The 24,197-nt window shown below is 42.6% G+C and overlaps 2 protein-coding genes and 1 pseudogene across 2 annotated transcripts in view; 2 read left to right on the plus strand and 1 right to left on the minus strand.

The window, feature by feature from the left end:
- LOC124125479 overlaps positions 1-11,404 on the plus strand; it is a 32,758-nt gene extending 21,354 nt beyond the window's left edge. The window contains exons 10-18 of the mRNA XM_048391298.1: positions 193-279; positions 739-830; positions 1,584-1,691; positions 1,970-2,030; positions 6,134-6,241; positions 6,754-6,818; positions 7,385-7,456; positions 8,843-9,012; positions 10,056-11,404. Coding sequence (XP_048247255.1) covers positions 193-279; positions 739-830; positions 1,584-1,691; positions 1,970-2,030; positions 6,134-6,241; positions 6,754-6,818; positions 7,385-7,456; positions 8,843-9,012; positions 10,056-10,276 — 984 coding nt within the window. The 3' untranslated portion in view covers positions 10,277-11,404. The remainder of the gene's footprint in view (positions 1-192; positions 280-738; positions 831-1,583; positions 1,692-1,969; positions 2,031-6,133; positions 6,242-6,753; positions 6,819-7,384; positions 7,457-8,842; positions 9,013-10,055) is intronic.
- Positions 11,405-17,525: 6,121 nt separating this feature from the next.
- On the minus strand, positions 17,526-22,521 carry LOC125377484 (annotated as a pseudogene).
- A 1,143-nt stretch (positions 22,522-23,664) lies between these two features.
- The window catches only part of LOC124148561, a 58,204-nt gene continuing 57,671 nt past the window's right edge, over positions 23,665-24,197 (plus strand). Inside the window, exon 1 of the mRNA XM_048390927.1 lies at positions 23,665-23,755. The gene's annotated coding sequence lies outside the window, so the exon portion shown is untranslated. The remainder of the gene's footprint in view (positions 23,756-24,197) is intronic.

A 24,197-nucleotide genomic window follows, 5' to 3' on the forward strand; every position in this document is an offset into this window, starting at 1 on the left:
TACAAAATGTATTTGGTCGATTGTCACAACGTTGCCCAAAACAGGTCACAATGTGCATCACCTCTGATTTACCATTTATGACACACTGTATCCCCTGAACTGTTGTAACTGTATTTACATATTATCACAAGTTTGTGATTAGACATACATGTGTCAAGAATTTCGTTTGATGTAGTATTGTTCTTCTTCCAGATAATAACCAAACAGGGCTACAACCTCTCCATCAGGGAATACTTCACTGTCGTCATGAATCAGTCCCAATATTTCTACAACACAGGGGTAAAACAATTATGTTATTTATAAAATGTGTAAGAAGACGCTTATATTTTATGCCACAGGTATCAGACGATATTTAGTTTCCATGTTTCCACATGTCTCATATAACACAGGGGCCAGATTCCCATCGTTTCCCGTGACATGTACTAACGTTACAAATGTCATTTGCGGAACCGCGGAAGGAAGACGATGAAAACGATAATGCTATTCCATCCGGGGACACGAGATACTATTTGGAGATTACAATATAATATCGCGTCTTCCCTTATACATAACTGGACAAGGTATAATATCACAAGACGTCGGTTCATTTACGCTGTGGTTGAAACGGATGTAATGAGTAGACGCCTTCGACGCGATAACACAATGTGGCACAGACTGCCCTGGATATGTGTCTCAATGAATGAATAACCAATATAGGGAAATTCATCTGCAATCCTACAAACCATGCCTTTGTTTAAGGAAGAACTGCTGGAGGCCTACAGGCAGATCATCAGAGATGTCGATCCTACCCTCACCAAACTTTTCAAAGACTTGCCAGGCCTTCCCATCATGTGAGTAGAGGTTGTCAGTAGGGAGTTAGTGAATGAGTTGGGTTTTAGGCCGCTTTGAGCAATATTCCAGCCAGATCAAGCCGAGGTCATCAGAAATGAGCTTCACACATTGTATCCAGGTGGGAAATCGAACCTGGACCTTCGGCGTAACGTCCGAACACTTTAACCACAAGACTACCTACCGCCCCAAGGTTGGAAAGAACATAGGAAGAGCATATCAGCATGTATGTGTCCTCGATATTCACAGAGAAGGGCAGAACAGATCATCAGTCGCCCACTGAAATTAAATTAAATTCAACTGAAATGGGGATCGTGTGGTCAAATTTGTGGCCAGGCTGATCTTTGCTCATGTTATCAATCACTGGTTTAGATGAGGCGTAAGTTATGGACATTTATGGAATATATTCTGAAAACCCGATGCGGTGTCACAACAAGCCTGTTATGTCACATTCACTTGGCGACCCAGATATATTGAAGACAGGGAGGAGGAGGGTTTATTTGACAGACTCTTAAGCCAGGACATTAATTAACACTCTCTTACTCGGGGTGTAAAATTTCTCGCCAATGGGATAGTGCCCGGCTACCTACCTCGGACTCTCTCTCACCCCAGACCTTGTTTCATATGACAGGGCCATGATGTAGCGTGGATATTGCTGACTGCTCCGTAAAACAAGTAGAGAAGAGTTCAGAAGTCGGAAAAGGTTGTTTTACATTCAAAACTGATGTTACTTAAATCAATTTGATACATTTCAGCGTGGTGGCGAGGCCGAATGATGGGCCACAAGGCTCGTATTCTACGGGGACTGCGGACGGCCGTACACCAGGAACTTTTACGGCAAATGTTCTGAGACCTGGAGATATGTAAGATATGACCTGTTTTATCATTGCAGTCAGGGTGTGATCTGTACAACACTCATTATTACGGTATAATATAACTGAAATAGCAACATGTTAAATTCGCGGCTTAATAAATACATGGTTAGTCTGGATTTTGTAGACATTGTAGTTTCTTCTTTTTTCTTCTACATATTTGGTTGTAAGTTGTACGTTTTTCTTGATCTCTCTCAATTCCTCTCTCAATCATGTTATATTGCAGTTTTGTCGTCAAGATCTCATGTTACTTTTGAATGAATTTTCAGACCAAAATTCGGCTTGATGGCACTAACATTGCATGAAGCAAGCCCCGGTCATCATTTACAGGTAATGGTCTATCAACTGCTAACACCACTGCCAACATTTACAATAAATTGCATCTCAATAAGCTGACACACATCTGCCAAAATGCACACGTAAAAATTATTCAAAAGCTGGCACACCTCTGTCAACATTTACAAGTAATTATACATCTAATTTTGCCAAAATTAGTAATGATATTTTCATAAGCTGGCGCAAATAATTCTGTCAACAATTACAGGTATTAGTATCTCTATACACTGGTACATACATTTACAAGTATTGGTATCTGTATAAACTGACACACTTTTGTCAACATTTACAAGTAGTTGTATATCCATTGTCTATTTACAGTGGCAAAGATCTTGAAATGCTAGCGGTATATAATAGAGTAATATATAGTGAATCAAAAGTACTTTGTTGCATTGCGTTCTATGATGCCATTGACAGAGTGTGTCGTCTAGATAAGAAGGACGCGAAAATAAGGATACTGATAAAGGAAGAACGTAATGTAAGTAATCACACATATATATAAATGATATAAATGATATCCTGTCAAAAGAAACCTATTTTACAGCAGGTCTTCCTCAACATTCCGTATTAGCACCATTTGTATTCGTTGTATACACTTTTGTAAACCATATTGCAGATGGATTGAAATGATGGACAAGAATATTGGCAAACCGTATACCGTTGGCAGCAGACATAAATACATTGAGAAGCTAAATTAAGAATGATCTTCATACTGTGAATACATAAACAAGAAACGGTATTGTGTCATTAACCTCCAAACAGGAAACGGAAATGAAATAAACCTGTGTTGTCCCAACAAGCTGCCTCATATGACACGTTTACACTGACAAGGCCAAAGTACATGTAAACATCCCTACATGTATTGTTCACAAAAGAACTTGACGATGAAGGTGACATGACAAGTAATGCCACAAATAGACCATTGTGTTAACCAAGGAAGAAAACTTTTCCAACCGATCATCTTGCTTCAAAACCTGAAGACACACCCATTCCATTTTACTGGATTCCAAAACTCCACTAAAATCCGTACAAAGTGGGAGATATTGCTGGGTCCAGCAAATATACCACCAAATCCCTGTATCAAAAACTAACCAAAATCATCAATACAATCACGAAATTATGATTAGTGATTTAATACCATGTGGAGTGTAAAAACATCAAATGATTTGCTTGAGCGAGGAGAACCAAGTTTAATTATGTTGATTTGATTTTTCAACTTTGTACACTATCCAACACGGCAATATCAATGGGGCATATGATACTAAATGTGATGACCATAGATATAGTTACACCTTCTAAGTTTTCATCTGAAATTTACCGAGAAATCATTGATGGACTTCCTCATGGATAACATCTGTGTGAAGGTTTGGAGAAGGACACATTTTTTAGACAAGAGGTGAGGTGAAATGGGGTTTAACGTCGCGTCCAAGATTATTGCACTTATATAGCGACGTGCGTGTGAGTGTTTGTGTGGCTGCGTTTACTAGTCCGGACTGATGCCGAGTTATAATGCTAGCTCACAACGCCGCAGTTTAACATGAATATCTCACTCAGACACAGTATACTGACTCCAAGCCGACCAGTCCTTATTTTATCCCATTAATGCCGAGCGCCAGATAGGGTAAAAACAAGTACCATCTTTTAACGTCTTTTGGTATGACACGGCCGGGGATCGAACACCGGACTTTCCGCTCTCTGGGCGGACGCTCTACCACTAGACCACCGAGGCGGTCCATAAACAAGAAGTAGGCACATCCATAAACAAGGATTGTGCTCTCCTCCTTGCTGATCTGTTTGATCAACAGCCAAAAATAAAAACACAAGGGAATTTCGACAAAAGGATTAGCACTAGGTATACTGAACAACAAGAGTTCCTGTGATATTGAATTAGATTTAATGAAAACTTATGTTTTTTACCAAATCTGAAACAATTTCTATTTGCAACAGATAAAAGACTCCTGTAAGTGTTCAAATGGTTTATTTTGCCATACTGACTTCAGAAAATGCGTGATTTCATAAAAGAAACATGAACATGCCAAAATGTCAATTTATAAATCATTAACGTGTGTCTCCACCTTTGGTTGCGATGCAAGCAACACATCTTTGTCTCATGAAGGGACCAGGCGTCGCACAATGTCCTGTGGGATATCTGTCCATATCTGCTAGAGCATGTTTGGAGTGTCTGTGGAACACGTGGTTGACGTCGAAGGCGCCGATCAATCTCATCCCACATGTGCTGGATTGGTGAGAGATCAGGAGAGCAAGTCGGCCAGGGGATGACATTCACTTTGTTTTGTTGAAGATAATCCTGAACAAGTCGAGCAATATGAGGCCGGGAGTTGTCATGTTGAAAGGTAATGCCTCGGCCATGACGACGCAAAAACGGTAGAACAACAGGGCCGATGATCTCGTCGCGGTAGCGCTGTCCATTGAGATGTCCATTCCCTCTACCACTATCAAACGGGTCCTCTGTCATGCTGTAAATCCCACCTCATACCATAACGCTGCCGCCCCCGAACCGATCTTCTTCCATGACACAATGATTGACGTAACGTTCACCTCGACGTCGGTACACTCGAATCCGTCCATCGCTGTGGCTGAGGTGTCTCCCAGACTCGTCAGTGAATAGAACTTATCCCCACTGCATGGCCGTCCAGCGTAGACGCTGTCTGCACAACTGTAGACGTGCTTGACGGTGGTTTCCTGTCAAAATGGGACGTCTGGCGGGTCTTCTGGCGACAATCCCTGCACATCTGAGGCGACGACATACGGTTTGTGAAGATATTCGTCGAAGGCCAGAGATGCTTCTTGCAGTCTGGCTGTTGCTGGTTGGAATCGATTTTGTAGTGACCTGCCACTCCGAGGATGGTCTCTGATTGCATTCGTCTGTTGCCAACGTTGCCATAAACACCAAATGGTGTTTCTGTGGACGTTAAATTGTCTTGCAACTTCTCGTTGACTCGATCCTGCTTCAAGCATACCAATGGCTCGCAGATGCTCATTTTCGGACAGGCGTGGCATTTCGTAATGTTGAATAATTGCGTAGTTTTGTTGTTTTTCTGAGTGGTTGTAATACAATATTGAAAACCAAACTTTACTTGTTTGAAACGTACACTAAAATATTGGTGTCACAGGAACTTTTGTTGTTGAGTACATATCGATGATCTGATATCGTTCAAAAATGGTCAAATAGTCCCTTCAACTCTCCTACCCGCACGATTCCAGATAACCGTCTCACATGAATAGGTTTCCTCTGTGTCAATTTAGCATTATTTTCCTACAAAAATCTCTAAGATCGTCAATCGACGCTTGCTCAAATGATATTTGATCAGGTTTTCAATATCCAAGGGCATACGCATGCTTTCAAAACGTTTTAAGGTAGACATGTGGAGGACATTTCCAAATTTGACGCATTGGTGACAAAAATGGCCTGTAACATATGTTCCCATATCTTTTCCAGCTGAACAATTGACTACCCTTTGCATTTGTTTGGGATATGGTCGGATGTGTTCATTGGCCTTTTAGCATACATTTCTTATGATTGTGGAATGGGTTCTAAAACGAAATATGTGCATGTGTTATACTTTACCCATAATGGTAAATGGTAGCATTAAATGTATAATATCACCAAGACAAGAAGACAAGAAGTTTATTGTATGAAAGGCCTCCGGCCTATATACAAACACATACAATGTATACATACTTTCACCATGGAGACTGTTGCATCAGTGCCGAATGTCAAGTCCCTATTGGACAGAAAAAGGCTCAACTCATTTACATTACATTTTAAAGACCATACGTGGGTAGAAAGAACTAGAAGTTACTGGACTCACTAGCTATACGTCAAGCGGCGGAGTGAGATGGGTTTGCCTACATACCTTTTAGCCAACGATCATAATGAACGATACAGATAAAATTGAACAATATTAGAATCATGTCAAGAAATTGTTTCTCATGTACGTTGGTATGTATGTATTGGTAGAAGCAATATCACCAATTGTTTAAAGCTGATGCTCACGGAACAGTACGCACTGGGTCGCATTATGTAATTTATTAGATAAAACATTGAATAATATATATTTTTTCTTTTACCGCAGATCAGCTATTCTCTGACCTCGAACATGCCAAGTTTCCGTCAGAACATCGTATACGACATGTACTTGGACACTCCAGTTGGATTTCCTTCCCACGCATCCTTCAGTGAGGTGCGTGTCCAATACCCTACAGTCCTACTATACCCTACAGTCCTACTATACCCTACAGTCCTACTATACCCTACAGTCGGGCCTATGATGCCACTATTTTAGCAGTCAGTAGCGTGTTAATGCTTAGAGTCACAGTCCCAAGTTAGTTACGTTAACATTGCTGAGACAGCATAATTCTTGTTTAGAAAAATGGGTAAATTATGTTTGTCTGCGAAAAGTTATTTTTAAACAAAATAATAAGTCACGATATAACTTCATTCGTAGCCGCTCCCTCCCTGAAAATATAATGTTTAACATTATACTTGGGTAATTGTATTCCAATAAATATCGATTGCATTTTATCTTCATATATGTAGGAGTTCACGTATCTTTTATTTTACACAACAAAACTACAAGACAACATTGATGTGACAATAGTCATGGACGGTTATTTTACAGTTTCAGAAAATTGGAATTCGAGGTTTTTGAAAGAAAATCAAGTAATGATTACACGAGGTTTGATCATGTTCCAGGGATGGGCGTTGTATGCTGAAGGCCTCGGGGAAGAAGTGGGGCTCTACAAAGACGACATGGAACTGTAAGTTAATGACCCAGAAAACACATTTCCAAGCCTACATACATATTAACAAAATCTCCTTCAATGTATTCATCTGCACGACATTTACATACAAGACATGCATTGACTTAAGTGTTTCATCCAAATTCATGTGTATCCTTTCGCGAAACAAACTAACAATATCAAGTCATCATTGTGTAATGTCGTTTTGGTTCCCTTATCGGTGTATCCATTCCAAGCATGTCTCTTAGTGACAACAACTGCTTTATACCTGCATACGCTGTATCATAACTTTCTAGGAAATGCGCACAGAAACAAAGCCATTTCTGTAACCTCTCCAAAATTGTGGTTCTCAGACATGCACGGTTTTTCTCCGAAATGGGGACAAGACATTATTTTCAGGCCATCCTGCATGCCCCATGGCATTTAACAGTCGTTGTAAAACCTGTGGAAAATGTGTTTTCGACATTTTCGGGTTCATATTGCCCATCATTGTCTCAGAAAATCTGGGACTGATTTTATATATTTTTAGTGTTTTGTACAAACGGAATGTATTCTATTTCCAAGAAAACACTGTTTTGTTGTAGAATGGGTCGATACAGCTCGGAGATATTCCGTGCATGCCGACTGGTTGTGGACACTGGGATGCATTATTTCAAGTACGTGCACAACGTGTGGTTTGAGGTTTAGTTTTAAACAAGAAAGATTTATTTTTTCCAAAGTTCCATCGGCGATTTTACTATCAGTGATATAAATATTTTGAGTTTTCAGTTGTATTTCACAAGATAGTCACACGCCATCAGTATTTAGCAGAGTGCGGCGGGGTGATTATAACTTTGTGGTTAAAGCTTGTGTTCACGCCGAAAACCCACCTCCGATTCCCCAGTAGGGTCCAATGTGTCTGAGGCCCATTCATGGCGTGCCCGACCTTGATACAGCTTGAGTATTGCCAAAAGCCAACTAAACCCGCTTACTTCCTGATTCCATTCTTACTGACATTTGATCAATAGAGCCTCTCAGATTAAATCTACATGAATTTGTTTGTAGTTTATTGCCACATTCAACTAGTTTCTGCAACCTTCGTTGCAAAACTTTGTGACCTTCGCGCTAAGCACAGCATCGCTAGCAACCACATTTTAAGTTGTGATAACTTGTACCTGGCCTATTTCATATTGAAAGAATAGGTTAAAGCCATTAGGGCGGTTGTAATACTACCACTGTCCACTGTGAAGGAGTGTGTGTTACAGCTGGGACAGAGAACAGATTGTGTAAAGCCATTTGGACGGTTGTAATACTACCACTGTCCACTGTGAAAGTGTGTGTGTATTACATCTGGGACAGAGAACAGATTGTGTTAAGACATTAGGACGGTTGTAATACTACCACTGTCCACTGTGAAAGAGTGTGTGTTACATCTGGGACAGAGAACAGATTATGTTAAGGCATTAGGACGCTTGTAATACTACCGCTTTCAAGTGTTAAAGAGTGTGTTTTGCAGCTTGGAGAGAGAACAGATATGTTTAAGCCATAAGGAAGCTTGTAATACTACCACTGTCCACTGTGTGTGTGTGTGTGTGTGTGTGTGTGTGTGTGTGTGTGTGTGTGTGTGTGTGTGTTACATCTGGGACAGAGAACAGATTGTGTTAAGTCATTAGGACGGTTGTAACACTACCACTGTCCACTGTGAAAGTGTGTGTGTGTTACAGCTGGGACAGGGAACAAATTGGGTTAAGTCATTAGGACGGTTGTAATACTACCACTGTCCAGTGTGAAAGAGTGTGTGTGTTACATCTGGGACTGAGAACAGATATGTTTAAGCCATTAGGACGGTTGTAACACTACCGCTATCCAGTGTGAAAGTGTGTGTGTGTTACAGCTGGGACAGAGAACAAATTGTGTTAAGTCATTAGGACGGTTGTAATACTACCACTGTCCACTGTGAGAAAGAGTGTGATTTACATCTGGGACAGAAAACAAATTTGTTTAACCATTAGGACGGTTGTTATACTACCACTGTCCACTGTGAGAAAGAGTTTGATTTACAGCTGGGACAGAGAACAGGCCATCCAGTATGTCCTCAACTACACAGCCTTCACCTACGCTACAGCTGCGACTGAGATTGACCGCTACATCACCTGGCCAGGGCAGGCCCTCACCTACAAGATGGGCGAACTGAAGATCCTGGAGCTTAGGAAACGGGCAGAGCAAAGACTTGGTAGGAGTTTGTTGAGAATCTTGAATACAGTTTTATACGACTTTTTGAGCTGAGTAATTTCCATTATTACGACCAGTTTTTTTCAGTTACGACCAGTTATATGTTATCCTCAAGTGTTTAGACCTCGTAAAATAACGTAAATGAGAAGGTGTGTTCTGCACACGAGATGACGTTTTGCACGCGGAGGGATACTAGGATATCCTAGCGGTCGTCTGGCTTACATTTAGGGAAACTGATACGATTTGTAAATGTGGGTAATAACAAAACTGACCCAATCGACATTTGGTATTACGGATAATATGTCCCTCTTGAATTAAGCGTGTATAATGCGTAAAGGTTAATTTCACTCGTATCATGTCATCTGAAATTCCTCGTAGTCACTCTCTAATTACACACTCGGTACTACTTGAACAAATATTAAAAATTTGGTTGATACCCGAACTTTTACCTTTCCAGTTCTTCATATGATTCATTCATAAGTTTGATCACAAACGTACACAATAATGGATATCCTATAAAGTTGGTAAATTCATTAAAACACAGTTGTGTACGCCAAGCATTTGTGTACATAAATAGAGATATCCTGAATTACATACACGTTTCATATGCAATTTAATGTTTTAGGTCTTGTTTGAACTAAATTGAATTAAATGTAGAAGCGCCTACTGCCTGATTGTGTGCATACATGGCCGATCAAAGAGAATCGATCATGACAATGGGGCTCATGGACACAAAATGAAACTAGACAAACGCTGACCTACTGTACTTTGTGTGGTTTAAGGTAGAATACACGAGCGTGTCTCTCTGCGTGTCACACCTGTCGCAGCGCACACTAAGCCAGGAACCAGACAGGAAGTGACAATTGCAAGTGAACCGTGGCATCACATATTCGCTGTACCACCTATAGCCTTTACCAATGCATGTGTATTTCTCACAGATAATTGTCTCCCTTAGGTTACTCAAGCTACACCCATTCGATATTGGTTAAATATTTAAATCATTTGAACAGCAAATGTTTAAAATACAAAAATATATGTTTCCAGGGAATCAGTTTAACGTCCGGGATTTTCACGCTGTAATTCTTCAGAACGGGAGGATGCCTCTGAATGTCTTGGAGGAAATTGTCGACGATTGGCTGGAGAACTACGTTCCCATGACAACGGAAACACCCACTGTCTGCAGTAGTGCTGAGTCGCACGGGAGAGTGCTGTCTCTGGTTCTTGCGACACTGTTCTTGCCAGTCATACTCCGCAGTAACTTCTGAATGTATCAGAAGTTAACTGATCAGATAATCGTTTTTTCTGTACATAATTTACATAGCTGCAACTTCAAATACATACCACACCAACTGCTTCACATTTCCTGAATCACTGGCTTGTGTCCATTTGTAATGTTAATTTCAAACGTTGATACGATTTGATCATTATTTTTATGAGGATTAAACAACATTATCGTTTCTGGTTTTACCAGTCTCCAACCTCGAAACATAATTTCATGAACTCTTTAATTGACTCTTCAATTTACTTGTATTAGGTCAAATGTCTCAAATATGTTAGCGATTTCCGCTTTCTATATATATATTGCTGTATAAAATAACCCTCATTTAATCGTGCTGTGTATTAATATTTTGACGAAAATATTCTCTTTTATTTACAAAGTCAAACACTCGCAATGAAATACAGAAAGCTTTTATAAAATGTAAATACAAAATAACAACCAGACTCGATCATCCCACGAAAGAGATTCTACCTGGCGTGAAGGGCAAAATAGCTGTGGAAATTATGTGAATGGACCACTGTAAATCAGTAAATGTAACCATCGCCCCTATCTCCTCCTCTATTCAATGACTACATCATCAAGTACTTGTGACGTATTCAGAAACATACAGTGTTCTGTAACCAAGGTTTCAGCAGGTGTCATGCCTATCCTAAACATAATTAGAAAAGGGAAGATCTGGATGTTAGTATATCATGACCAAGACGAATTGATGCCTATCGTGGGATAGGCGTGTATGGCAATGTGTTTGCTGGCACGGCATATTGGAATTATGGGTACAATTCAGTGTACTGAGCAAGGGGAAGGCAGGGGAATTCATCATCCGTACACTACCTAATCTGTGCATGAAAAATATATGGATGTTTGCTTTGTTTTTATTTTTAAAAAGGTTGGACAACAGATACGGCAATTCTTATTGATATTTGATAGGGCTTCTTAGACGAATCACATGTAACTGAAAAAAACTAAAATTAATAAAACGCTTGGCAGTCAGAGGTATTTTTTAGCTTCCTATATATCTATTTTGAGTACTTGTATTTTTATCCGACAATGTCTGCAGACAGATATTTGTGTTCTATATTCTGGTACTACAATAAAAGTGAACATGACATGGCAATTTGTGATCTGTTTTTAATACATGTAGTTTAATAGGTGTACTAGTTGATTGTGTGAGTTGAACAGCATTTCAGTCATGTCACCGCATGGCTGTTTAATGTGGGAGGAAGGTCTGAAGTTACGCAGGTCTTAGACGTTTCCCTTTTGGTGAAATCGACGAGAATGTGTGGTGCTGACGCAAATAGAAACATAATCAGGGCGAATCTGGGAATCGAATCCACAAGACAGGTTTCTGGCGTGCCCAAGGGGCGCAACTCTGCACTGCAAGATGAATGGGACACCCGTGCCCCAGTAATTATAATAGTAGTAGTAGTTGTAGGGGTAGTAGTGGGTAGTGGTTGGAAGTGGTGGTTGTAGTGGGAATTGGAGTTGTGGGCGTTTTCGTAGTAGTACGCCAACCAAACACTACACGTCGACTTGATAGGACCGGGCCATCCGTGACGTTGATTGCGTATGTTATGTGTAGGGTAAAACACGTCCGACGGTTTTTATGAGATTTGAAACCCCAATCCGAGGTTTTATCCTGAGGGTGATAGTTTTTAATCTACTATAACACAGAGGGGGTAATTTATCTTACTCATAAACTGAATGAAAAATGTGAAACAACATTTATCTACAATTTTGTTTCAAACACCCTTTCTATAAAAACTTTAAGAAAGGGAAGTAAAATATATCTTGCTGACATACATGTACTTCAAAAAACGATTTGTAAAAGCATTGTGATTTATGCATGTATGTGTGTGTGTGTGTTCGTGTGTGTGTTCGTGTGTGTGTTCGTGTTCGTGTTCGTGTGTGTGTGTGTGTGTGTGTGTGTGTGTGTGTGTGTGTGTGTGTGTGTGTGTGTGTGTGTGTGTGTGTGTGTGTGTGTGTGTGTGTGTGTGTGTGTGTGTGTGTGATATTGGTGGAGGGATATTTTGTGTGTTAAATCGAGGGGAATTAAATTATGCCACAGCCTGGATTTTATCAATATTATATATCTAAATATAAATAAAAATATGTATGTTTAGACGTCGAAAGCTCCGACGTTCATACAGTTTGGTCCTCACTCCATGCAGGATCATACTCCAATGAATTTACACAAAGTGAAAGTCCATTCTTATAATTTCTTGTAGCGTAACATGACTTCATGTTTACACTGACAGTCATACAACAACCTGCTGCATCGCGGAAAAAAATAGTTCCACAAGAAGGTCGTTTGTTAACAAGAAATAAATTCAAATATTATCATCCTTGGTGTGAGACAGGTTTGTTAAGAGCTACCTCAATACGTCAGTCACAATGACTGCGCGTTGTAATACATTTACATCAAGTACAAGACGTCATAATGGCCGACACGATAAACGTTACGTGAGTGATATCCGTATGGGTAAATCAACCCGTGGCGGTTATATGTGTTATTCATCATTGATCAGTTCGCCGATTACTGAAAGTAGATTATAAAGATTTGTCAAGTATATAATATATATTACTGTAATAATATAAATTACTGTGGGCTGCCACTGTGAGCCTGGGCACGATCGATCGAGTCGATACTACTAGTGGATGTGCGTTTTCATGTTTTGTTCAGTAGGATTGGCTATGTGGGGGATATAAGTGAACGATCAAGCAGCCAAACCTTCCTACGTTTCTCAATGTTTGCTAAAACGCCGAGATCATGATTAAAGCGCGTGCATCGTCAGAAACAAAGCATTTGTATGTTTGTTTTTTGTGAAAGAGAATTCCAAGGGGTTTGTCCATGAATATGTAAGTAGTCCGTCAGTGTTTACCTCATTTCAACAAAACAGTCTCGGGACAACAGTCTCGTGAACGTCAAATTGAGTTGTTCGTACGCTTATGAACATCACTTTCGCTGTCATGTGTCTGGCCTCTCTTCCAGTGGAAAAGCCGTATATCGTGTGAACTTCAACTTAAAAAGATAAAATATATTTAACATCCAGGATCTTGTACAAAATGGGGATTTTATGAAATTCAAATTAATGAGAGGACACTGGGATGAATTAACTGCAGGTTGAAATTATGGATAATGAAATATGATGCTCTAATTGGGAGCGGCGTCTGTGGACGTTATCAGCCTACAGTACAGTTTGTGGGAGCAGTTGGGTGGCCTGACGGTTGCAGTATGCGCACTTCCCTCACAACATTCGGATTCGATCCCATAGAATCTCGTTTGTGGATATGCCGTTTGGAAGGTTAAAGATTGCAAAAGTGATTCTTCATGTGTTCAATTCGTTAGGCCAAAATGGTCAACACCAACTGTTATCATATACCTGTCATTGACATTAGGCATTTCCCATGTGCGATACAGCCAGCACGGAGACGGTCATATGACAGGGTGTGTAATAACCAGACCTGTATTACACCCCTGTCGAGCTGACATGGCTTGTCAATAGGTTTTGAATGGGCGATAAAGGGTGGTAAGAAATATAAATTACGTCCCTTAGTACGTCGTCTGCTCGTCTGCTCCGCCAGCTTTCCCGTGACAATGTCTTCCAAACAAGATGAAAATGTATTGCATTCACTTGCAAATAGATACATTTTCCAATGTGATGTTATGGTATAATGACAAAAATGTGATTATAAGTCAGTTTTCAAATCATATCCAATATCAACCCTCGATCCACATAGCACCTCTCTTGCCTTCGGCCCTCGAGCTGATATAGGGGGCTCGGGTTGATATAAGGGGCTCGGGCTGATATAGGGGTCTCGGGTTGATATAGGGGGCTCGGGCTGATATAGGGGGCTCAGGCTGATATAGGGGGCTCGGGCTGATATTGGAGGCTCAGGCTGATACAGGGGGCTCGGGCTGATATAGGGGCTCGGGCTGATATAGGAGGCTCAGGCTGATATAGGGGGCTCGGGCTGATATAGGGGTCTCGGGCTGATATAGGGGGCTCGGGCTGATATAGGGGGCTCGGGCTGATATAGGGACCTGGGGTTGATATGGTTTGGATATGAAAACAGCCATTTAAATACATCTAAGTAACATTTCCACATTATTAATACAGCAAGAATACCAGCTCACCGATAATGTTATGACACAGCATTCATTATTAACATATAATTTTTTGAGTAAATGGAAGGTTATATTTATGATCATTACCGAGAAACACCATCGATAAAATACAGTGGCGTTTGGACTGTGAGTTTCATAGATACAGCTATACAAGGGTCGAGTATGTACTAAATATGGATTGGCTATCATATGCGTCTGAGTACTCCGATGTCCTAGGTTGCAATCTCATTAAGATCAGATCTTACTTCTCGCTGACGCTATATAAGCGAGAACCTTGGTCTGATCTTAATGACATCTTAATCAATACAATCACAGACTCCTGAAGTGAACGTACTGGGGGATATCACAACTGCTGTGTCGTGCGCTTTAGTTATTTTTGCCATAGTACCTCTTGCTTTTCAGTGAACTTATTCCATCTGTTCTCCAGAGGCCCTTTGATATTATATCTGGTTAAAAGGATGGTGACCCTTCATTTCATTCGATAACATTCAAAGAACCCAACAGCATAGTGACCAGGCTTTCTCTTACCTAAAGCTTTTCCACATACTGTTGTAGATACATTTGTTGGATATGCATATGTAAGAATCGAGTGTTCTTTACCTTCTTTTGAACAGTATATATTTAAATTCTGACCTGATTTATTGAGAGGGTTTTAGCATGACCCGCCACGCGCTGACGGCGTGATGGTTCTATAAAACTCAAATAGGGACACATTTTACGCAGCAATCCGTGGATTGATTTGAAATCCCCTAGGTCTGTACAGTTGTTATGTTTAAGAGAAAAAAGTTATAATTTGAATGTGACTGGAAAAAAATGTCTTCCCTTTCTCATCTCGTGTTACCGCTTTCTGGATTTCTCGTCTCGTGGTATCCCCTTACCGCTTTCTCGCCTTCAATTACGGCCGCAAGAACAATACAAACGGCAAACCTTTCACAGATGTCGACGCTCATGAAGGGTTGATTCTGTTAGCCCACCCGAGAAATCTATGGTCTGGTGTCATAGGGTGTAATGTGGCTATTGTTCAGTCCTAGGTTTGGGGGGCATCAATGTTGTTTTTGGTTCATTGTGTTCAGACCTTTGATTGCAAAAGTTAAAAGGGTTTAACCATGAGAAGAGATCTCATTTGAGACCATCTCCGAATAACACGTATTCTTGCAAAGTTAAGTTACATGTATTTTGGACAGGTTTTGCATAGTTTCCAGGATTTGAAAGCACCGAATCCTGCCAGTCTCCTACACTATTCTGAATTTTTGAACGGAGACATGCCTGTTTCCAAACATTAGACTGTGACAAAACTCTGACAAAACTTCGTGAGTGTACAATCATTAATTATAGGGCCTGTTACTTAGTGCTGCTTCCGCGTATTTGAACCAAATTTGAAACTGTATATGTTTGAATATCATTTATTGATTGTTCATTGATCCTTTGATTTTAGTTCTGTACGTAGCCATTTCTTGGATAACCTTTGTTTTAATTGGAAAATCACCTCATAAACAATAACTTGGACTTTTTAATAAAAAATCTAGTATTGATTTTTGCATGTAATATTGTCTTATCATCGAAAGCGTTTGTGTCTGAATTAGACGCTGGATACTTTGAATCCTCCGTTTTTTACTACAAACAACTTGTATTCTTTTTTTCTTGTAAGGTTTATTTTACCAAACGAATACAAAGCATTTATTATGAAAAATATTCATAATAGTTTTTGGTGGGTTAAATATTGAAGAAAGAGAGATGATTAAGTTAAGGTAGAATAATGGAATCACGCACGTTGAGACGCCGAACGCTAACACCGTATTCGTGTGTCCATGATTCCCGTACCTTAAATTACCTTCCAGACTTTAAATGAGTAGATAACTACAGATTTACTTACAGTTGAATACTGATTATGATGACATGCATAATATAAACCTAATCATTCTAATGACTTATCTTGTTAACCCTTTGTCAAACACGGGACTTCACACGTGTTGTAATTATTGTAGGACGTGTATTTTGTAATCATGTTAGTTGTTAAGATAAGTGTTGATGCATTAATATCTGTATCCTCCGTTTCATTAATTTGTTTCATTTGACCATATTATGCTTTGGTTGATGTCCACAATTCACAACGCCTATCTTGTCCTTTCAATTCGATTCTATTGCGATAAGTACCCTGAGCCCATTCTCTACCATGGCTTCGTTTTTACGAATAGTGCACCACTAATAATACTTTCACAAGCGAGAGGAAGTCCGAGCTGGCTTAGAAATAGGAGCGTTCCAGGTTGTGACGTCACTACTGTGGTGGCGAATAGGTGCAGGGTGTTTATATCAAAATATGATGGAGATGGGCTATACGGGATAACGGAGGATGTCGAAGCGCACTTTGTCTGAAAATATGGATGAACATTTTCAAGAGGAATTAATTTAGATAAATGAGATGCAGACCCATAAGCAAGAGTGTGTTAGCAGTTGTCATGGTTATTGTAGCGGAAAGCGATTTTCGAGGAATGTATGATCATTAATTTGTAACCATGTGATATTTCTTTAGTCAGGCTTGTTATTTAGCAGTTCCATGTAAATTGATATGGTTTATGGTTTTGTCATAATGCCGCCATTGTTGAAAAGTATGCAATGCTTGGATATCTCAGGAATATCATATCAAGTATATATCTCTCATCACAATTATATCTGCCTTATCAAGTAATCTTGTGTATCAAGCGTATTTTCTATATCAATATATCTTCGATTTGACCCTTGCGACGTGTTTGGAGATATTGTTTGGTCATGTCAAGGATAAAGGTCATCTTCAAGGTCATACATAGCCCTGAAGGAGAAACATTTACTGCAGGTCAGTGAAGCTTGGTACATGTCATCCTGAGGTAGAGGCGGTGATCTGAAAAGATATGTAGAAGGTCAGTTTGCCATTTTCACTTAAATGACTTTTCCTGCAAATATGCTTACATTTTTTGAAGATATGGTCTCTACTTACATTTTATATTCATTATGATTATGTGAATATTGGGCAATATGTTGTGAAACATTAACATGCATACTGTTATGAGAAGAATGGAGTAGGGGTCGGGATGGACATCTAATAATTAATGTATTGTGTGTAATGGCAGACAAATTAGCATGCGAGGAGAAAAAGCAAATTCACATTCGAGCTTGCTGGGTTGGCTGATTGGATGGTCGAGCTTGCAGGGTTGCCTGATTGGGTAGTCGAGCTTGCTGGGTTGGCTGATTGGGTGGTCGAGCTTGCTGAATTGGCTGATTGGGTGGTCGAGCTTGCTGAGTTGGCTGATTGGGTGGTCAAGCTTGCTGAATTGGCTGATTAGGTTGTCAGGCTTGCTGGGATGGCTGATTGGGAGGTCGAGCTTGCTGGGTTGGCTGATTTGGTGGTCGAGCTTGCTGGGTTGGCTGATTTGGTGGTCGAGCTTGCTGGGTTGTCTGATTTGGTGGTCGAGCTTGCTGGGTTGGCTGATCGGGTGGTCGAGCTTGCTGGGTTGGCTGATTTGGTGGTCGAGCTTGCTGGGTTGTCTGATTTGGTGGTCGAGCTTGCTGGGTTGAGTGATTGGGTGGTCGAGCTTGCTGGTATGGCTGATTTGGTGGTCGAGCTTGCTGGATTGGCTGATTTGGTGGTTGAGCTTGCTGGATTGGCTGATTTGGTGGTCGAGCTTGCTAGGTTGGCTGATTTGGTAGTCGAGCTTGCTGGGTTGGCTGATTGGGTGGTCGAGCTTGCTGGGTTGAGTGATTTGGTGGTCGAGCTTGCTGGGCTGGCTGATTTGGTGGTCGAGCTTGCTGGGTTGGCTGATTGGGGGGTTGATCTTGCTGGACTGGCTGATTGGGTGGTCGAGCTTGCTGGATTGGCTGATTTGGTGGTCGAGCTTGCTGGGTTGGCTGATTTGGTAGTCGATCTTGCTGGGTTGGCTGATTGGGTGGTCGAGCTTGCTGGGTTGAGTGATTGGATGGTCGAGCTTGCTGGGCTGGCTGATTTGGTGGTCGAGCTTGCTGGGTTGGCTGATTTGGTGGTCGAGCTTGCTGGGTTGGCTGATTGGGTGGTCGTGCTTGCTGGGTTGGCTGATTTGGTGGTCGAGCTTGCTGGGTTGGCTGATTTGGTGGTCGAGCTTGCTTGGTTGAGTGATTGGATGGTCGAGCTTGCTGGGCTGGCTGATTTGGTGGTCGAGCTTGCTGGGCTGGCTGATTTGGTGGTCGATCTTGCTGGGTTGGCTGATTTGGTGGTCGAGCTTGCTGGGTTGGCTGATTGGGTGGTCGTGCTTGCTGGGTTGGCTGATTTGGTGGCCGAGCTTGCTGGGTTGGCTGATTGGGTGGTCGAGCTTGCTGGGTTGTCTGATTGGGTGGTCGAGCTTGCTGGACTGGCTGATTTGGTGGTCGAGCTTGCTGGATTGGCTGATTGGGTGGTCGAGCTTGCTGGATTGGCTGATTTGGTGGTCGAGCTTGCTGGATTGGCTGATTGGGTGGTCGAGGTTGCTGGGTTGGCTGATTGTGTGGTCGAGCTTGCTGGGTTGGCTGATTGGGTGGTCGAGCTTGCTGGGTTGAGTGATTTGGTGGTCGAGCTTGCTGGGCTGGCTGATTTTGTGGTCGAGCTTGCTGGGTTGGCTGATTGGGGGTTGATCTTGCTGGGCTGGCTGATTGGGTGGTCGAGCTTGCTGGATTGGCTGATTTGGTGGTCGAGCTTGGTGGATTGGCTGATTTGGTGATCGAGCTTGCTGGGTTGGCTAATTTGGTAGTCGAGCTTGCTGGGTAGGCTGATTGGGTGGTCGAGCTTGCTGGGTTGAGTGATTGGGTGGTCGAGCTTGCTGGGCTGGCTGATTTGGTGGTCGAGCTTGCTGGGTTGGCTGATTGGGGGGTTGATCTTGCTGGGTTGGCTGATTCAGTGGTCGAGTTTGCTGACTCGGCTAATTGGTTGGTCGAGCTTGCTGTGTTTGGTGTTGGGTGGTCGAGGTTGCTGAGTTGGCTGATTAAGTGGTCGAGCTTGCTGGGTTTGCTGATTAGGTGGTCAGGCTTGCTGAGCTGGCTGATTGGGTGGTCGAGGTGGCTGGGTTGGCTGATTGGGTAGTCGAGCTTGCTGAGTTGGCTGATTTGGTGGTCGAGCTTGCTTGGTTGGAATTGGCTGATTGGGTGGTCGAGCTTGCTGGGCTGGCTGATTTGGTTGTCGACTTTGCTGGGTTGGCTGATTGGGTGGTCGAGCTTGCTGGGCTGGCTGATTGGGTGGTCGAGCTTGCTGGGCTGGCTGATTGGGTGGTCGAGCTTGCTGGGTTGGCTGATCGGGTGGTCGAGCTTGCTGGGTTGGCTGATTGGGTGGTCGAGCTTGCTGGGCTGGCTGATTGGGTGGTCGAACTTGCTGGGTTGGCTGATTTGGTGGTCGGGCTTGCTGGTATGGCTGATTGGGTGGTCGAGCTTGCTGGGCTGGCTGATTGGGTGGTCGAGCTTGCTGGGTTGGCTGATTTGGTGGTCGGGCTTGCTGGGCTGGCTGATTTGGTGGTCGGGCTCTCGGGCTCGCTGATTGGGTGGTCGAGCTTGCTGGGCTGGCTGATTTGGTGATCGAGCTTGCTGGATTGGCTGATTTGGTGGTTGAGCTTGCTGGGCTGGCTGATTTGGTAGTCGAGCTTGCTGGGTTGGCTGATTTGGTAGTTGAGCTTGCTGGATTGGCTGATTTGGTGATCGAGCTTGCTGGGTTGGCTGATTTGGTAGTCGATCTTGCTGGGTTGGCTGATTGGGTGGTCGAGCTTGCTGGGTTGAGTGATTGGATGGTCGAGCTTGCTGGGCTGGCTGATTTGGTGGTCGAGCTTGCTGGGTTGGCTGATTTGGTGGTCGGGCTTGCTGGGTTGGCTGATTGGGTGGTCGAGCTTGCTGGGTTGGCTGATTTGGTGGCCGAGCTTGCTGGGTTGGCTGATTTGGTGGTCTAGCTTGCTGGGTTGGCTGATTGGGTGGTGGAGCTTGCTGGACTGGCTGATTTGGTGGTCGAGCTTGCTGGATTGGCTGATTTGGTGGTCGAGCTTGCTGGATTGGCTGATTTGGTGGTCGAGCTTGCTGGGTTGGCTGATTGTGTGGTCGAGCTTGCTGGGTTGGCTGATTGGGTGGTTGAGCTTGCTGGGTTGAGTGATTTGGTGGTCGAGCTTGCTGGGCTGGCTGATTTGGTGGTCGAGCTTGCTGGGTTGGCTGATTGGGGGTTGATCTTGCTGGACTGGCTGTTTTGGTGGTCGAGCTTGCTGGATTGGCTGATTTGGTAGTCGAGCTTGCTGGATTGGCTGATTTGGTGATCGAGCTTGCTGGGTTGGCTGATTTGGTAGTCGAGCTTGCTGGGTAGGCTGATTGGGTGGTGGAGCTTGCTTGGTTGAGTGATTGGGTGGTTGAGCTTGCTGGGCTGGCTGATTTGGTGGTCGAGCTTGCTGGGTTGGCTGATTGGGGGGTTGATCTTGCTGGGTTGGCTGATTCAGTGGTCGAGTTTGCTGACTCGGCTAATTGGTTGGTCGAGCTTGCTGTGTTTGGTGTTGGGTGGTCGAGCTTGCTGAGTTGGCTGATTTGGTGGTCGAGTTTGCTCGGTTGGCTGATTAGGTGGTCAGGCTTGCTGAGTTGGCTGATTTGGTGGTCGAGGTGGCTGGGTTGGCTGATTTGGTAGTCGAGCTTGCTGGGTTGGCTTATTGGGTGGTCAAGCTTGCTGAGTTGGCTGATTGGGTGGTAGAGTTTGCTGAGTTGGCTAGTTGGTTGGTCGAGCTTGCAGGGTTGGCTGATTGGTTGGTCGAGCTTGCTGAGTTGGGTGATTGGGTGTCTTGATTTTTTTTCATGTTTTCATTTCAGATCTGGTCTAAGTGTTTACTTGCAAACATGTGGCTTTCAACCAGATTCACTTTACTTAGGCAAGGAAATATTGTGGCTAACGTATTCTACACAACCTTGAATTAAAAAGCGAAAACATCTATCCAGGCACACTATAAACCATCAACTGTCTGTGTCACTTTTTAAATTTTGCATGCATATCAGAGTAGTGTATCCCTTCACTGTGGCGTATTTTTCACTTCCGGTTCCGTTGCATGCTGGGATACGCCGGGACCGGCATTGCCACCATTTTTTTATAAAAACGTCCTATCACGATTAGTTTATTTACTGACAACTGCACGCAAGATCCAGACTGAAACTGAATGAACCTGTGAACACACTGTCGTGCGATTGCTCTTGCGTCTTTCTAACCATACTCTTAAAAAAATTAAAAAAACGCAAAGCCAGATTGGTGTGAGGTAGGAAAAAAAACATTTATACGAGGAACCGTACAAGGTATTGAGCCAAAATGTTGTGGAGAGAACAATTGGGGATTGTAATCATCTCAGTTATCGGTACATAGGAAACGTCCAAAGTGAAGGTCAGCTACCATCAATCACGAGTATGTCCTCCGTTGGAATCGATAACGGCCTGACATCTCCTGTCCATGGAAGAGACGTGTATGCGAATCACATACTGGGGAATGGTAGCCCATCCGGCCTGCAACGCAAAAGCTGCTGCAACGGCTGGGGTTGTGGTTGACGTCGGCGTAGACTTCTTTTTAATTCAACCTAGAGGTGCTCTATCAGATTCAAATCCGGGGATCTGGAGGACTAGGGGAGAACATCAACGTTGTTATTGTGATGACAGGCTCTTGCGATCCCTGCTGTGTGCGGTCAAGCGTTGTCCTGCAGGAATACACCGTTGCCGTTGGCTGCAATTGGGAGAACGTGTGGAAGGAGAATTTCGTTGATGTATCGCTGAGCCATAGACCTGTGCTCTTCCATCCCTTCGACGGAGGAGAAATCTTGATTCGTCGCTGAAACAGACATCTCTTCATCGCAATTGAGTCCATACCCTGTGTTGATGACACCAATGCAGTCGTTGTTGACGATGTCGTCGACTCAATATGACGCGTCGAACAAGATGTCTTGCTCGTAAACCTGCTGCTCTTAAACGGTTTCGTACGGTCAGGTCGGATATTCTAATCAGTCCGGGATTTTGAGATGCGGTTGTAGTGATTGTGGTCGCCCTTTCACGTAGGTGGTGCAGTCGGATGTAGCTATCTTGGGCGGGTGTGGTTACCCTTGGTCGTCCCGACCTTGGCCGATCACGTGTTGATCCATGCTGTTGAAACTGATCTCATACCCTTGTGATGGTGCTGGGCGCAACATTGAAAACCCTGGCTACAGCTGATCGGGATTCCCCTGCCTGCAAGCGACATATGACGTTGTTTCTTTGCACTTCTGTTAATTTTGGCATGTTGTTGAACTGTCACTGTTCAATTGATGCAGATGCAAGGCAATAAAAAATCCTGCACTTTAATTCCGTTCATAGTGCTGCTGCACGTGCAGTAGGTGAAGCTCAATGGCCCTCTTGTTAATGCACTGTGTGCATTTTACCGAATCGTACGTGTTTCCTGACTAATGGTTTGCATGTCCAGTTAGCCAGTTAACTTTTCTACCCAGTGAACATGACAGTCATATTGAAAAATCTTTATCCGACCCTTTTTTTAACGAAATATATTTTGGTATTTGCTTAGTTTTTTGTGTGTAATTCAACACTTATGTACCGGTTTTTTTGCAACTTTTTTTTATATATCTTATCTTGATTTGACCATGCTTTTAAATTCTATTAAAATGCAGATTTGGCTCAAGCTTCAAAATTTCTAAGCTCTGAGTTTCAAATATTAAACTGTTGACATTATATACTCATCCAGGCAGGACAGTGGTACAGTGCCTTGACAATATTTTTGTCTGTTTGAGCATGTACGTCCCGCCTATTGACCAGAATTTCTGAAAACAAGGCTCAGTAGTTCACCTAACTGATGAATAAATCAGTTGATGACACTTCGACCTTCAATTGGTACAAACATCCACATTTTCCTGCCATACATGCATATATGTATGTCTTTTATTCCTGCTGCAAAGGTCTGCCGGTAGATTGAAACAAACTATTTCCATTGTGAAGATGCACTGTCTTGCTCCTCTCCTGGTACGTTCTCTAAAATTATAGGTTCGATTGGCCTGGTGACATGTAAGCTGTCTTTGGATTGCAACACTACTTGAAACATTATGCTATAAAACACATATAGCTGATCCCCATGACGTCAACGTGTTCGAGTTCACCACTTCACTCTGATACTATCTTTGAACAGGCCGGCTTCGTGTAACGTGAATGTCATGAGGTTATCTGTGTTTGTTTCCACAGCACCTAATTGTAGAAGTTGATACCACTTGTGTTCCCTCGTTTGGCCATCCACTGCATATATCCACAATCCCAGGACAGGGCTAACTGCAAAACAACAGTGAAAACGGTGGCAGTGAGGATGAAACACACAAATAGAGTCAGGCAGATAGGGTTAGATTACTGCATATATTTCATAGTAAACAAGTCACGCTGACACGACGATAGGGAACCAGCCTTGACCTACTTACGCGGCTGTCGTGGTCTATTGTTAAAAGAGTCGCCGTGTCTCGCGAGCCGCGATGGCGTCCGAAAGACTAATATATCGTCGATATTTATTACAGAGACACTTTTATTACACAATTCATTTCTACCCTCTAATATTGTTTCTATGGCTGATTTAAGCCTCGGCGTTGGTTTCATATATTTCCAGTCTGTCGTGGCTCTTGGAGTAGTATAGATGATAGGGGTTCTGGCTCACTTCCACTAGAGCCAGATTCATATACCTATACCACGACTACAGTTGGATTTTTTTTTATGTCAAAATGATGATGTGATTCAAGGATCGTCATGATTCGTTTTAAAAGAATCATCAATATTAATTAATAATGAATAA

The sequence above is a fragment of the Haliotis rufescens genome, unplaced genomic scaffold, assembly GCF_023055435.1.
Source record: "Haliotis rufescens isolate VD_foot unplaced genomic scaffold, xgHalRufe1.0.p SCAF_9, whole genome shotgun sequence".
In the NCBI taxonomy this organism is placed as follows: Eukaryota; Metazoa; Mollusca; class Gastropoda; order Lepetellida; family Haliotidae; genus Haliotis; species Haliotis rufescens.